General features: G+C 40.1%; 2 protein-coding genes across 4 annotated transcripts in view; both read left to right on the top strand.

The window, feature by feature from the left end:
• GRK3 (G protein-coupled receptor kinase 3) overlaps positions 1 to 2,192 on the top strand; it is a 441,692-nt gene extending 439,500 nt beyond the window's left edge. Inside the window, exon 21 of the mRNA XM_030219404.1 lies at positions 1,588 to 2,192. Within this exon, the coding sequence (XP_030075264.1) occupies positions 1,588 to 1,749 (162 nt within the window). The 3' untranslated portion in view covers positions 1,750 to 2,192. The remainder of the gene's footprint in view (positions 1 to 1,587) is intronic.
• Positions 2,193 to 13,947: 11,755 nt separating this feature from the next.
• The window catches only part of MYO18B (myosin XVIIIB), a 549,955-nt gene continuing 548,035 nt past the window's right edge, over positions 13,948 to 15,867 (top strand). For all 3 annotated transcript variants that reach the window (XM_030218025.1, XM_030218027.1, XM_030218024.1), the window contains exon 1: positions 13,948 to 14,050. The gene's annotated coding sequence lies outside the window, so the exon portion shown is untranslated. The remainder of the gene's footprint in view (positions 14,051 to 15,867) is intronic.

Genomic DNA, 15,867 nt, shown 5'->3' with positions numbered 1-15,867 from the left:
GCTTGGCAACTCGCATCTTCAGCTCCCTCCATAAGTTTTCAATGGGATTAAGGTCTGGTGACTGGCTAGGCCACTCCATGACCCTAATGTGCTTCTTCCTGAGCCACTCCTTTGTTGCCTTGGCTGTATGTTTTGGGTCATTGTCGTGCTGGAAGACCCAGCCACGACCCATTTTTAAGGCCCTGGCGGAGGGAAGGAGGTTGTCACTCAGAATTGTACGGTACATGGCCCCATCCATTCTCCCATTGATGCGGTGAAGTAGTCCTGTGCCCTTAGCAGAGAAACACCCCCAAAACATAACATTTCCACCTCCATGCTTGACAGTGGGGACGGTGTTCTTTGGGTCATAGGCAGCATTTCTCTTCCTCCAAACACGGCGAGTTGAGTTCATGCCAAAGAGCTCAATTTTTGTCTCATCTGACCACAGCACCTTCTCCCAATCACTCTCGGCATCATCCAGGTGTTCACTGGCAAACTTCAGACGGGCCGTCACATGTGCCTTCCGGAGCAGGGGGACCTTGCGGGCACTGCAGGATTGCAATCCGTTATGTCGTAATGTGTTACCAATGGTTTTCGTGGTGACAGTGGTCCCAGCTGCCTTGAGATCATTGACAAGTTCCCCCCTTGTAGTTGTAGGCTGATTTCTAACCTTCCTCATGATCAAGGATACCCCACGAGGTGAGATTTTGCGTGGAGCCCCAGATCTTTGTCGATTGACAGTCATTTTGTACTTCTTCCATTTTCTTACTATGGCACCAACAGTTGTCTCCTTCTCGCCCAGCGTCTTACTGATGGTTTTGTAGCCCATTCCAGCCTTGTGCAGGTGTATGATCTTGTCCCTGACATCCTTAGACAGCTCCTTGCTCTTGGCCATTTTGTAGAGGTTAGAGTCTGACTGATTCACTGAGTCTGTGGACAGGTGTCTTTCATACAGGTGACCATTGCCGACAGCTGTCTGTCATGCAGGTAACGAGTTGATTTGGAGCATCTACCTGGTCTGTAGGGGCCAGATCTCTTACTGGTTGGTGGGGGATCAAATACTTATTTCCCTCTGCAGAATGCAAATAAATTCATATACTTTCCACAATGTGATTTTCCGGATTTAATTTGTGATGTGCTATCTCTCACTGTTACCAATAACCTACCCTTCAATTATGGGCTGCTCATGTCTTTGTCAGTGGGCAAACTTACAAAATCAGCAAGGGATCAAATACTTATTTCCCCCACTGTATATAACACACTCAAACCTATTCCTTATGAGACGATGAATGCCTAGTGAGTTACAATTGGTGGTCGGGGGTAGTATGCTTACAAAAGTAAAGTATTCCATACCAATCTCCTCCATTATGTATGAGCGTTAAAATGAATGTGCAGAACATAGACTACAAATTGTTGACTTTAACTCTGGGCACCATTTAAATGAATAGGATATTTGCTTGTTTGTCCAGTGTACAGTTAAAATTGTTTTGTAATGGTAGGCTCCCTTTAAGAGTATTTTCAAATAATAAATAAAAAGAACCCCAGATTTTTACCTTGAATGGCACTGATTAATATTAATAAATTGTACTTTTATACTTCTATTCTCAGAGTGATCCTGAATTTGTACAATGGAAAAAAGAATTGACAGAAGCCTTCACCGAAGCACAACGACTATTACGTCGAGCTCCAAAGTTTCTGAACAAATCTCGCTCAGCTGTTGTTGAGATTTCAAAACCCCCGCTTAGCCACAGAAACAGCAATGGCCTTTAGAAGAAAAGTAAAAAAAAAAAAAAAAGAGTTATTTAGAGAAAACTCATCTCACCTTGTGTAAGGCCCATGTCACGCATATGGTCCTGTAAAAACAAGGTGTACATAGAAGAAGCACTGGATGTTTGTTGTACATCAGAGTTTGAAGACGGAACTTCACACCTGGTATTTATAGATACTGTATGAACCAAGGCAATGACCACAGGAATTTTCATTATTAGGAATGGTGAAAATCGTCAAATGTACTTACTGGTCATCATCCCCACACAGCACTGCACCCTGGTGGTGTAGAAAATGGTCTGATATCCTTAAGTTAATGAGAAAAAAAAATAATTGCTTTCTGTTAGATCTGTAAGTATTGTGGTATACGCCTAACCTGAGAATGGATATTCTGGGACATACTATCCCTTCAAGTACATCAATTACCCGCAAAAGAACTGCAATATGTGAGAACATTCCATCTGACACTAGTTTTTCCCTGAGTGGTGCCCCACAAAGTCCTTATCCTGTCTTGTACTGTTGACTTTACATAACTGGCATTTAATGGTGTGGTTTCTATATGCACTAACTGTCCTGTGGTTTAGAGTTATAGATATTTAATGGGAAGTCTATATAGTTACTGTACTCCATAACAGTAGCTGCAATAAGACCAGTTTGCTTCTCCTTGGCCCAAGTATCACTGAGTAGATTATTAACTGGTGAACAGAAGTGCATGGTAACATAGGAGCCAACTTTTCAGAATTATTGGGGGTGCTAAGCCCAAAGGACATAACCCCTCCCTGGACACATACAATGAATTCTCTCAATATTGGGGGTGCTGAAGCACCCACAAAGCCGGCTCCTATGCATGGTAATTGTCTAATGATCTGCTATTCAAATGTATGATCTTTTGAACAGAAGATCTCATTCTCTTCAGAGGTTTACAGTAAATATGAATATCATTCTCCCGTTCTGGTCAATCGCACTTTTCAGTTTTTAGTTCATATTTTAGCTCATTAAATCAAGTGCATGTTAATGCACACATCCTGCTGGAATCCATCTTTGCTTCTCAGAGCTTCAACTCAGTTGATGTCTCTTCACTGTTAAGAAACAATAAACAACCATTATGTACTCGTTTCATCACTGACATGTCTTCACCAAACTTAAGCTGGTTCATATCCACATCAGATGACTGGAATCATCAGAATGAAGGACCTTATGCTTTTCTACTTGTAAATGGATTAGAAAAAGAAAAATAATCTTGAAAGTCTGTGAATCTTAAAGACTAAATTTGGGAAAAAGGAGACAATTATATCTGAACTCAGTATATCTTCCCATGACACTGTTGATAGTCTTTATTAGCTTGTAATGTCAAACCACTGGACAACTTGACGTCATTTAATTCAAGACCTCCATTCCTCCGTCCTGACTGTTTTCTTTGTTCAACTACCCAGTTTGTTCCCACTCCTGTCAGCCTGCAGAATTTAATTTCCTTCTCAGTGAAGTGCGAAGTGCCAACGGACTTGAGAACTAATTTTTAAAAAATCATATATTTATCTGACACAGTCATGTGCAAGTGTATATATTATTTAAATTAATTACTAAGGAAAAGTGGGAATAATCTGACAGCTGTAACTGTCTGCATAGCATGAACACTGTCCACGATGTCTTCTGTTAAGTATGAATCATTTTCATTTACTGTTTTGTGCACTGTGAAGTGAAAAATCAGTATCTTTCAAAGTCATTTCTTATGAAAAACTGTTATAATCAGTCAGATGGAAAAGGTAAAGCAGGAAACGCCTACACATTGTTTTTCTAGGATTGCTTTGCAAAGGGAATAATGAGGTCCATTATGCATTTCAATCTGCCATTAAGTCTTTCATGTATATATCTATCTTCATGAGCATCACTAGCAAAAGAACTGATACTGTTTAAATAAAAGTTGAATGAATGGTTATGAGATGAGGTATTGTGAAAATAGATGGATTTCAGTTCTTTGTCTTTGGTAATCAAACACAAGACAATTAATAGTAGCCAAACATGCTTAAGTACGTTTTCAGTACTCTTTGCAAAAGACTGCCAGAAACCTCTTACATTCTCTGTGTTCCATGCTTGAAAAATCTTTAAACTTCTAGAGGGGTACAGTTTAAGAAGGTAATACTGTAACCGTCTTTCAGGGGGGGAAATGTAGTGGAAAGAGCAATCAAGATGGAAGTGACTCTCTGAAAACAGTTCTGCAGGTTCTTAACCTCTACACTGTGTTTAATCTCTCTTTAAACATCTGTGGTGGACAGGAAATGAATAGTCCTCTTTGCAGGTTGATGCATTCTTTTACTTCATCATTTATAATTCTTTTTCACCATCTTTTTTTGGCATTTACAGTAACTGAGATGCTGCATGGTAATCTCTACTTTTGTTAAAAAACAGAATTCTTCTACCAACTTTTTCCATTGTATTTTGAACAATAGTGTCTTGAGTAATTGACAGTTATAAAGGTAGTTTTGCTGTTGGGTTGCAAGAGTTTGATCAACCCTAATGTGTTGTTATAGTGCTCAACTGACTGTGGCCTTCAAGCAATGTGATTGGTCAGATTTGTTCACATGAGTTTTTGCCATCAGTCCAGCAATAACGCATGGTTTTGTTTAATCCATTTTTGCTATCATCATCTTGAGCTGTACATTATTGGTTCCATTATTGGTTACTAACAATTTCCCCATGCAGTAAGATACTACTACTGCTGTACTTATCATTTCTATAGCACTAGTAGAGGTACTCAGCGCTGTACCCTAAACATGTAAGAGACAGTCCCTGCTCAACAGAGCTTACAATCTAATCAAGACAGGGAATTACTTAAGGTGGGAATGATAAAACAGACACGAGTACTGAACAAGTGAATAGGAGTTAAAACCAGCCTCAAAAAGGTGGTCTTTTAGCTTAGATTTGAAGACGGGCAAAGATGGAGCTTGACATACTGACTCAAGAAGTCTATTCCAGAAATTCGGTACAGGCTTTTCATTCTCAATAAAGTCTCTTAAACACAATCCTGGAACCTCTCCCCTGACAGGTTCCACACTTCAAGAAAAGCTACTCTTCCCTCTTGGTTCAGGGCTCCTGCATCTTGTCCCAGACACAGGCTTCACAAGGTAAATATACAGTTACTTCTTAACTTAGGCTCTTGTAGTCTCTCTCTTATACACTCCACAGGGTTAGTTAACATTCACTCTCTTAGCTCTGAGATTCAAAGAAAATTCTCCTACCTCACTGAAGCTTGACTTGCTGGCATTTACAGGATTCTGGAAGTTCTCTGGACTCAGGTTCCCACTCTCTCTCTTGGTAACCTCTGTATCGGAGTCTCTCTCAGACTCAGGGCATTTAACGTAGGGTTACCATATGGCTCCAGAAAAAGGAGGACAGATTGAGCCAGTCTGGGTTTTACTTCCATTGCTTTCACTGGAAGCAAAACCCGGACTGAATCAATGTGTCCTTTTTCTGGAGCCATATGGTAACCCTAATTTTTAATGCCCTCCTGGCCTGAGCCCCACTCTTCCAACAGCTTCATTCTCAGAAGACTAGTACCCACGTGCTGAAAGGTGACATAACTGTAACCTCAGTGAGGGAGTGTTTCTAGGGACGCCTGCTACTATGTCACTCCCTCCCTCACTTACTCTCCCCCTCACCTCTAACCGCAGGGGTGGACTCCCTTTCACCTCTTAGGCTACACATGAGACAGGCACTTAACTTCTACCTGTTGGCCATGACAAGTCCCCTTTTCCTTGGGGCTTCTAGGCTTGGGTTTCAACTCCTTTGCCCAGACATTGCTTTCACTTGCTGCCCAGCTACTTGTCTGACTTCTTGTTTCCTGCCTTTGTCAGGGGACTTGATTTCTTGAAGCCCTTTGACTTCAGGTTGGTCACTAAATTTGTTTCCTCTTGGAGACTCTGTCATCTTCCTTCCATCCGGTGCCTTTTCGGCTACCCCAGTAGGCTTTCTGTCAGTCACCCCATTGTGACTGTTTCAAGGCCCTCTTTTTGGCCTTTCCGTGTTCCTCAGCTGTGCCCCACTCCCAGCACCGGTAATCCTCTGAATTTACAGGGCATTGCTGTAGGGCTAACCAGGTTTCCTGCAACTCCTGGTCCCAAATGCCCATCCTGGAGATTTACTTCTTCAGTCCTTAAGGCACACTCACTGGTCCTCCACCAGTATATACTAGACTGCTGGCTTACATAGTAACATAGTAGATGACTGCAGAAAAAGACCTGCATGGTCCATCCAGTCTGCCCAAGACAAACTGATATGTGTATTCCTTACCTTGAATTTGTACCTGTCCTTTTCAGGGCACAGACCCTATAAGTCTGCCCAGCAGTATTTCCCGCCTCCCAACCACCAGTCCCGCCTCCCATCGTCGGCTCTGGTACAGACCGTACAAGTCTGCCCTCCCCTATCCTCTCCTCCCAATCACCACCCCCTATTCCCCCCACCTGCTCCGCCACCCAATTTCAGCTAAGCTTCTGAGGATCCATTCCTTCTGCAGAAGCTTAGCTGAAATTGGAACAACTACTCCACTCCAGGATTCTCAACTGTTTCAGTTGGAGCTTACAATGCACCAGCATTTTTTGTGTTTGGTCACAACTCACAACAACTTGGAGTCTCTCACTCCCTTCAGGAGCTGGCCTTTCCTGAAGTCAAACAGCTCCAGCTCTGGCAGTAACTTCCACTCCAGACCACATTCCTGAACTGCTCTAGTTGCAGCTCCTGCAGTTCAGCCTTTAATATTTTTCTCTGTGCATAGCTTGCCACTTTATTCTTCTCTGCAGTTTCCCAGAGCCAGTTTCTGGATAGCAGCTCCAGTTCCAGCTCCACTTCTGGAATGTGGACCAGCTTTCCCTCGCTGCTCCAGGAACAGCAGCTGTCTTACTTTCACTTTTGCACCCAAGCTTTCTCTGCTTCTGACCAGCTTCTGCTGATTACTCTCAGGTGTAGACTGCAGCTCAGTCAAGCTTCCAGCACTCTTTGGTTGTAGCTCAATCTGAAGCCACAACACACTTTCTCTCAGGCTGTGCTTTCAACAGGGAACAGCTTCCAAGGTATTGCTTTCACACTTTTAAACTTTTTTTCCCCCATGTCTTCCACCTTGCCAACTCTCCTGGCTGGGTGTGGCTTATACAACAGCCACAAAAACACTCTGCTGCAATTCTCTGGTCCCTCCTGGCCAGTCTTCCAGTGCACTCCAACCAGAGTTTGCTTGCATGCAGTGTATAATAAAAAGCCCTACCTAAGGTGCTACAGTATTTAGAATGAGAACAGCCCAATCCCCTGATTTTCCTCAATTTCATGCTCCTCCCAACCTACAATCTTTCAGTACCCCAAAGGCAGACTGTCCCCCCTCTACAGCACCCTGATACAGTTCTAGCACCTTCTGACCTCCCCTCCAGAAACTGATATACCCTTGCCTGACACATTCCTGGCACCACATCAAGCTCTTTGAAGCCTGCATGTTCTGTATTTAATTGGCCACCATCTTGCTTGAGGAGAACTTGTCAAGAACTGCTCATCTTTTTCTTGAGGAAACTGCTTCCAGGGCTTCCATTAGGCCCTAAGACCCCCACTACTACTACTACTACTTGACATTTCTAAAGCGCTACTAGGGTTACGCAGCGCTGTACAATTTAACATAAAAGGACAGGCCCTGCTCAAAGAGCTTACAATCTAAAGGACAAGTGAGTAGTCAATTCGAGAGGGGCAGTCAAATTGGGGACCTCCAAGCCTGCCCACAACTGAAGAAGACAAAACCTGCTTGGCAGGCTTTGAGTTCTCTTTTCCAAAGTTCTTTACTGGGACACAGCATGTCGCTAACACTGGCGATCCATTACCCAGCCAGGATGGATTCTGCACAACATGGTGCTTCTTTGTTGCTCTTACAGTTTTACCACTTTCAAGCAGTTTGGAGGTAATTCTCCGTGTGCTTATATATAAGTTCCCAGAGAACATCTTGAGAGGCACATATTCTATTGAAGAAAAATGGGTGCCTGCTTTCCTCTATAGAGTACTAGTGTAACCAGGTGTGTGTGTATATATATATATATATATATATATATAGGGCCGATATTTAGAACCCCTAAGAATGACCATAAATTAATAAAATATGTAGATGAAAATTCAGCTGAAACCCCCAAACACCAGACTCTGGCATGTAGGATAAGAGCAGGAAAACAAAAATATTTTCCCTTTGTACTGCTATAAAGATAGCAAACGTAAATTTCAAAAACTGGCATATTCTATTCACTACATTACAAATTAACAGCTACAAATAAAACAAAAAAAATTAGCACAGCTACTATACTACTTTATCTTATACTAAAAATAAAATTATTTTTTTCTACCATTGTTGTCTAGTCTAGCGTGCATGATATCGGTATCTTTTAAACACGTGTCTTGAATGTTTTTAAACATTGTGTTTAAAAGATACCGATGTCACGCACTTCTTGAGACAGCCCATAGTAGTGAAACTCTGGCCACAGTCGACCTGACTGATTTACTCTGCACATGTGTCTACTATAATTTAGAAGTTTAAGCTAAGTATATTTTCACTTTGAAAAAATGATTTTTGATCCAGGAGCCAGTTATTCCTGTGAAGCTTTTAGCAAATATAGCACCGATGAAGAAAAGTGACCCATATTATTTCCTCTATACCCTACCATAATTTCTACTGGGTGGGGGTTTAGGTACAGAGGCTTTTTTCCCTTTCTCATGAATATCCCTTTTGCACTTCACAAGAACATAGTATTATATCAAGTATCTTGCATTCTATATAAAGAGAGGTTTTCTTTTGGTGTTCATATATTATGATTCTCTGATCTTTGTTACTGAACGAAATGCTTGTACATTCTGAATTTGGGTGATTAGTGCCCACAGGAGCAGACCACTGAATATGAAAATGAATGAGAAACAGAATGATTGACTTGCCCAGCTGTACCGTCTCCAGGGGCTTAAATTGGAGAATCTAGACAGCTGCTGAAGTCAGGCAACCTTAGACATCATTAATTCCACAGCTTTCTCTGGCACTATGGATTCTAGCCTCGCTGCTTAAACAAAGCACATAAACTGACATCTTACACAAATCAGCCAAGGGTCATAGTTAGCTACATGGGTAACCATTAAGATGTGTTATTTTACCATTAACATGCTATTTTAGTTTAGGTCCCATTTTATGCAACGAGACCTAGTTACTAATAACTAGGGTTAACAGTAAAATAACCCGTCTTAACGATGGCCCACATTGATAACTTTCCCATAAATCTTGTTTTCGTCTTCCAGGGTGCCAAGGGAAATGAAGATTACCTTATGTATTTATTTATTTGTTTGTTTGTTTTATTAGGATTTATTTACTGCCTTTTGAAGGAATTCACTCAAGGCGGTGTACAGTAAGAATAGATCAAACATGAGCAGTAGGCAATTACAGCAGTAAAAATATTCAAATAATACAAAGTATGGCATAATATACTACTTACGCCAACACAGTACATAATATAACATTTTCATTGATAGTGAAGGGTATAAGCAAAGGTGGAACATATAGATAGGTAAGAGATTAAGAAGAGTTAGAGAGTAAGGTGACTAATTTAAAGAAAGTTGCACATGAGGTCAGAGTGATGGTTAAATATTATCTCAGCTAGGGTAGGAGTGGGTAAACATGTCCTGCTGTAGTATGTGCAGTCCATATCACTCCATGTGTGTGTGTGACTAACATGTTAGTTACTTCTTCCACTAAAGGCCTGGTTGAAGAGCCAAGCTTTCACCTGCTTCCTGAAGAAGAGATATTCTTGTGTTAAGCGGAGCCTTTCAGGTAGTGCATTCCAGAGTTGTGGCTCTTTTCCTTTTAGCTTTAAAAATGTAGGATGTCCAATGTCTATGCAAGATTGCTTTGATCTTTGAGAAAACTGTTCCATTATATTGAAATCCATAGAAGGGTATTTATTTCATGCAAATCAACTCTTGACATTTTATCAATCATAACTCATAAAACTAGTATTTTCTTAAATATGTTAAAAAGAAGATAGGGGGCTGGCTTATAACAAAAAGGTAAAACCCTGACATATCTTCCACACACATCATCTGGAGAAATATATCTGTTGTAACCATAAACATTAAGCATCAACATTGAACAAATCTTGCATTATGTATGTCTTATGTTAATTCAGCTTTGTAATAGCAATGTCAATTTCAAACATATTTATAGTAGTGAGTCTACAAACGTCAGTCTTGGAAGGCATAAATGAACTGGGTTTTTTTTTTTTTTTTTTGCAAGCTTGATCAATTCTTGACCAAATAGAGTCTTTGCTTATTAGTTTTGGAATTCTAATAGTGTTAGAAAGGTAGGGCCAGTGTGTTGTAGAAATAAAGAAGAGTTTATCATAATTTGTATTATAACAATTTCACTTTCTGTGACATAAACCCCATTGGTGATGAAATGAAGATTTCTCTGCCCGGGACTACTCCCAAATATGCATAGAATTCATTGTATCACTTGAATTCCTGAGTCAGATGATAAAAGTTATAAATACTCGCTTGTAAAAAACGAAGGAGGGGGAGTACTAAATAATCCAATATATACAAAATAACATCTTCAACCTTTCACACGTCTATTGAGACAGTACTCATAAAGAAACACAAGGAGGAAAAAGCTTCAGTAAGCCTAGACTTACTATATTCAGTCAACAAATGGCTTTAATCCAATCATGGGCAACAAACCGCCTGTGAACTTATATTGTTTCTATTTAAGAAATGAGTATTTGGCATTAAAGTGTACTTAACTTCTGTAACTTCAGAGCACTTCTGGCAGCAACCTGGAACTTCACAGCTTCCTTAACAGTCCAACTGCATTCATCCTTTTTTTGACAATGGTCAGCATTTCGATATACTGCATCAGGGATTAGTGGGGCATTTCAAACTCAGCTCAACATATGTTGCTGCTGACATTGGGCTATGTTGAGTTGAGTTTGAAATGCCCCACTAATCCCTGATGCAGTATATCGAAATGCTGACCATTGTCAAAAAAAGGATGAATGCAGTTGGACTGTTAAGGAAGCTGTGAAGTTCCAGGTTGCTGCCAGAAGTGCTCTGAAGTTACAGAAGTTAAGTACACTTTAATGCCAAATACTCATTTTTTAAATAGAAACGATATAAGTTCACAGGAGGTTTTTTATTTTGCCCATGTTTGCATTAAAGCCGTTTGTAGACTAAATATAGTAAATCTAGGCTTACTGAGACTTTTTCCTCCTTATGATTATTTATGAGTACTGTCTCAATAGAAGTGTGAAAGATTGGAGATACTATTTTGTATATATTAAAAAGTTATAAATACTCAGTCATTGTGGTTGATTGTGGGGGGTTTTCTACTCATATTGGACATGAACTGTAATGACATAACATAATAGATGATAGCATAAACCTGTACAGCCCATCCAGTCTGCCCAACAGGATAAATTCATAAGGTATGATGTAATGTATATTTGATCTTGATTTGTCCTTGCCATTTTCAGGGCACAGACTGTAGAAGTCCGCCTGGCATTAGCCTTGCTCTCCAACTACTGAAGCTGAATCTGTCCAGCCATGATCAGGGCACAGACTGTAGAAGTCTGCCCAGGACTGGCTTTGCTTCACATTTACTGGTGTTGCCATCTAATCACTGCTAAGCTTGTTTGGTTCCATACCATCTATAAAGGATTCCTTTGTGTTTATCCCATGCATTTTTTAAATTCTGTTTTCATCTCCACCACCTCCTGTGGGAGGGCATTCCAGGTATCATCCCATCCTGACATTATTCCTGAGTTGACCTCCCTGACACCTCAATGCATGTCCTCTAGTTCTTCCACCTTTTCATCTCTGCAAAAAGGTTTATTTGTAGATTAATACCTTTCAAATATTTGAATAGTCGGTAGATATGTTTGTGTCTTAAAGAGTAGATGAATGTCCAACCCAATCTTGTGCATTTCTGGTCTCAATTCAAAAAGGGAAGGGAAATGGGACTTGATATACCGCCTTTCGGAGGTTTTTGCAACTACATTCAAAGCGGTTTACATATATTCAGGTACTTATTTTGTACCTGGGGCAATGGAGGGTTAAGTGACTTGCCCAGAGTCACAAGGAGCTGCAGTGGGAATTGAACTCAGTTCCCCAGAATCAGAGTACGCTGCACTAACCATTAGGCTACTCCTCCACTAGCAACATTCCATGTAGAAGCCTGCCCTTGCAGATCAGCAACGCGGCTGCGCAGGCTTCTGTTTCTGTGAGTATGTGCAGGACATCAGACTCACAGAAACAGAAGCCTGCGCAGCCGCGTTGCTGATCTGCAAGGGCAGGCTTCTACATGGAATGTTGCTAGTGGAATAGCAACATTCCATGTAGAATCTCCAATAGTAGCAACAGAATCTCAACATTCCATTTAGAATCTCAAATAGGGAAAAGGAAATGGGATTTGATCTACCACCTTTCTGTGGTTTTTGCAAGTACATTCAAAGCAATTTACATATATTCAGGTACTTATTTTGTACCTGAGACAATGGAGGGTTAAGTGACTTGCCCAGAGTCACAAGGAGCTGCAGTGGGAATCGAACTCAGTTCCCCAGGATCAAAGTCTGCTGTATCAAAGAATATAGCAGAACTAGAAAAGGTTCAGAGGAGACTGACAAAAATGATAAAGGGCTAGAACACCTCCTTTATGAAGAGAGGCAAAACAGGTTAGCGCTTTTCAACTTGTTGAAAATATGTTCGAGAGAGGATATGGCAGAAGTTTACAAAATCATGAATGGGGCAGAAGAATTAAATAGGTGAAGTAGAAGGGCATTTAAAAAAAAAAAATCTTAAGTCCAAAATAAAGTCCTGCTAAAAACGTCCATCTCACAGCCATTATCAAACAGGAAAAACGTCTAGATTTCCTGTTCGATTATGGCTGTGAGATGGATGTTTTTGCACTGAAAACGTCCAAAATGAATAGCCATTTTCCAAAGTGAAACGTTCAACTTTTGTACAACAAAAAACCAGGGAGAGGAACATCTATCTGGCATCATTTTCAAAAATATGGCCACACAGCTATCTCTGCAGAACAGAGGAGTAGCCTAATGATTAGTGCAGCAGACTGTAAGCCAAGAGGTGGAGGTTCAACCCTCCCACTATAACTCTTTTTTTGTAAATGTGATCCCTCCAGGACATGAAAAATATCCCACTGTATCTGAACATACACCACTTCAATAGTCTTCAGACTTACAAGGGAAGGAGTAGCCTAGTGGTTAGTGCAGTGGACTTTGGTCCTGGGGAACCGAGTTTGATTTCCACTTCAGCTCCTTGTGACTCTGGGCAAGTCACTTAACCCTCCATTGCCCCTGGTGTCTATACTATGTAAACTGCTTTGAATGTAGTTGCAAAAACCTCAGAAAGGCGGTATATCAAGTCCCATTTCCCTTTCCCTATTTGAGATTCTACATGGAATGTTGCTGTTGCTACTATTTGAGATTCTGGAATGTTGCTACTATTTGAAGATTCTACATGGAATGTTGCTAGTGGAGGAGTAGCCTAGTGGTTAGTGCAGTGGACTTTGGTCCTGGGGAACTGAGTTTGATTTCCACTTCAGCTCCTTGTGACTCTGGGCAAGTCACTTAACCCTCCATTGCCCCAGGTACAAATAAGTACCTGTATATAATAGGTAAGCCACTTTGAATGTAGTTGCAAAAAACACAGAAAGGTGGGTATATCAAGTCCCATTCCTTTTCCCCTACTGTGGGAAACTGCATGCGCCAACCTTGGTACTACCACCAGGCTCCCATGTTACCCTGGCGGTAGGCCAATTTGGTGCAGGCTACCTGCTCAGTAGCCTTACCGCATCTTTGCAAAAATGACCCTTTAGTGTTGATTTTGTTTAAACCTGAACAGCTGTGGAAGGAGTAAAACAAATCAAATCAGTTCACAAAATGCTTTTCAGGTGCTCAGGCTACATCTGAATTGCCTGAGTGTCAGTGTTTTCTTTTTTTCAGCGTTGGCCTGCTCTTCGGCCTATCTCCCCTATCTCTTGCCTTCCAGCTGTCAGTCCCATGCCTGAGACCTGGAGTTTGACTATATTTATAGCAGTGGCTTGTGCTGTTTCAGCTGCCTCTTGTTGGGAGAGGGGGTAGGGAGGGACGGTTCAGAGGAGTGAAGGATCCTGTATAGTTCTCTCTGGGTTTGATCCCACTGCTTTGCTTTTTTCTGCTCTGTAGGATCCTTTAGCTGCTTTTAGAGGAGAGCTCCTTACTCGAGGACTACATTCACTTCCTGTAATCCCAGAGTACAGAAGGTAGAGTATTTGGACCATTTGGGATTGGGGAGATTGGCTGTTTTATTTGATTTAAGCAGGTCAGATTTGAGGTTTCCAGAGTGTACTTTCTTGGTCTACTTGTTACTGTGCTCTGGAGAGGCCAGACAGGCTATTTTTAGCAGGACTTGAAGGGCTGCCATGAAAGGTTTAATGGTTGTGGCTGGTTAGTTCTATTCCTCACACCTACAGAAAGATTATAACATAAAAGCAAAGACTAATAAAAGTTACACCTACATCTATAGATAATTTGCAGAACTGCTCACAGCTGACTAAACCTCATTTCAGAGTGTGCTTCCTAGTACATGTTATAATAACGGAACAAAAAAAAAAATCCAGGCAGTTCTGAAAAAAAGGCATGTTTAAAAATATTATACATTTCTAGAGGGGAACTTCTATGTTGCTTTGGTTCTTGAATGTTTAAGTTATCAGCCCTTAATGCACAGTGCTTTTTCTGTTCTTTGCCTTAGAATTAAATTTTGACTATAGTCTCTGCTGTATTTTAATGAAAGAAATTATGCAGCATGTTTCTATGTATAGAAGACTCAGATTATAATGAAGATGACTGTTATGGGTCAATAGGCTAGAAAGGAAAGATTTCTTTTTGAAAAGAGTGAAGTGGTGTGGAAGCTGTGTTAGTCCACTTTTAAAGAAATAAAAGAGAATAAGATGATACCTTTTTTATTGGACTAAATTCCTTTTTATTTGATTAGCCATAGAAGGCAATACCTTCTCCTTCAGATCAAAAGTAGAAGGTATTGTCTTCGAAAACTAATCAAAATATTGTTAGTCCAATTAAAAAAGGTTTCATCTTATTTTCTTTGCTTTTATTTCTATTTATTACTTTTTGAAACGAAAAATGGTGAATTTCACCCTCTGTTGACCTTTTTATTTTCTCTGTGTATATGTTTTATTTGATTCATATTAATTGTGTTTTATTGTTTAAGTGTTTAAAGTAGTATATTTTTGGTTTGGGTGGAATAGATTGAGTGGATTTAGGTGGGATAGGCTATGCTTGATACAATTAAATCATAACAACTTAATAATATCTTGATCTTGTAAATATCTTTGAATCTTTTTTTAAAAGGTGATACAGAAATATAACGTTTAAAAAAAAAGCATCAGTTAGCTTCACAGCTATAGGAAGTTGGCCATACAAATACAGAATCTGTAGTGTAGTGAAAGCAGCATTGCTAAAAGATAGGATCATTTTTATTTACCTAATTCAAAAATATATTACAGATAAGCATAACCAAAGACTGCAACGGACATTACCTGACTCTTCTTCCCCTTTTCCCTCTCTAAGTTCCCCCCAACTGTTTCCTACCATACATATACCTCGATATACTACAATATCACTTTGTATTCATTCATACTATGTATTTGTTCAAACCGTAATCGGCTAACACCGTTAACGGTTATATGTAAGCCACATTGAGCCTGCAAAAGGTGGGAAAATGTGGGATACAAATGTAACAAATAATAATAATTAACTGCCTTTATGAAGAGATTCACCCCTTAGTGTGCACTTGATTTGTTAAGCTTCTTTAAACAATGTCTGCACAAAATAAATTTAAATTAAATGTGTCTAGTAAATTTCCATGTATTAAAAATTTCTAACAAGAATTCACACTTTTTTTTTATTAACACAAAAATGTGAAATAAATTGAAACAAAATCAACAAAAATCTGGAAAAAAGCCAGTTTTTCCAAAAGCATTCCAAACATGTTTTCCTTACATAGAAACAGAGAAAATGATGGCAGATAAAGACCACGTGGCCTCATCCATACCCTGTTCAT

Source organism: Microcaecilia unicolor, chromosome 11 (assembly GCF_901765095.1).
Source record: "Microcaecilia unicolor chromosome 11, aMicUni1.1, whole genome shotgun sequence".
Taxonomy (NCBI): Eukaryota; Metazoa; Chordata; class Amphibia; order Gymnophiona; family Siphonopidae; genus Microcaecilia; species Microcaecilia unicolor.
This window is presented reverse-complemented; position numbering and strand designations above follow the sequence as displayed.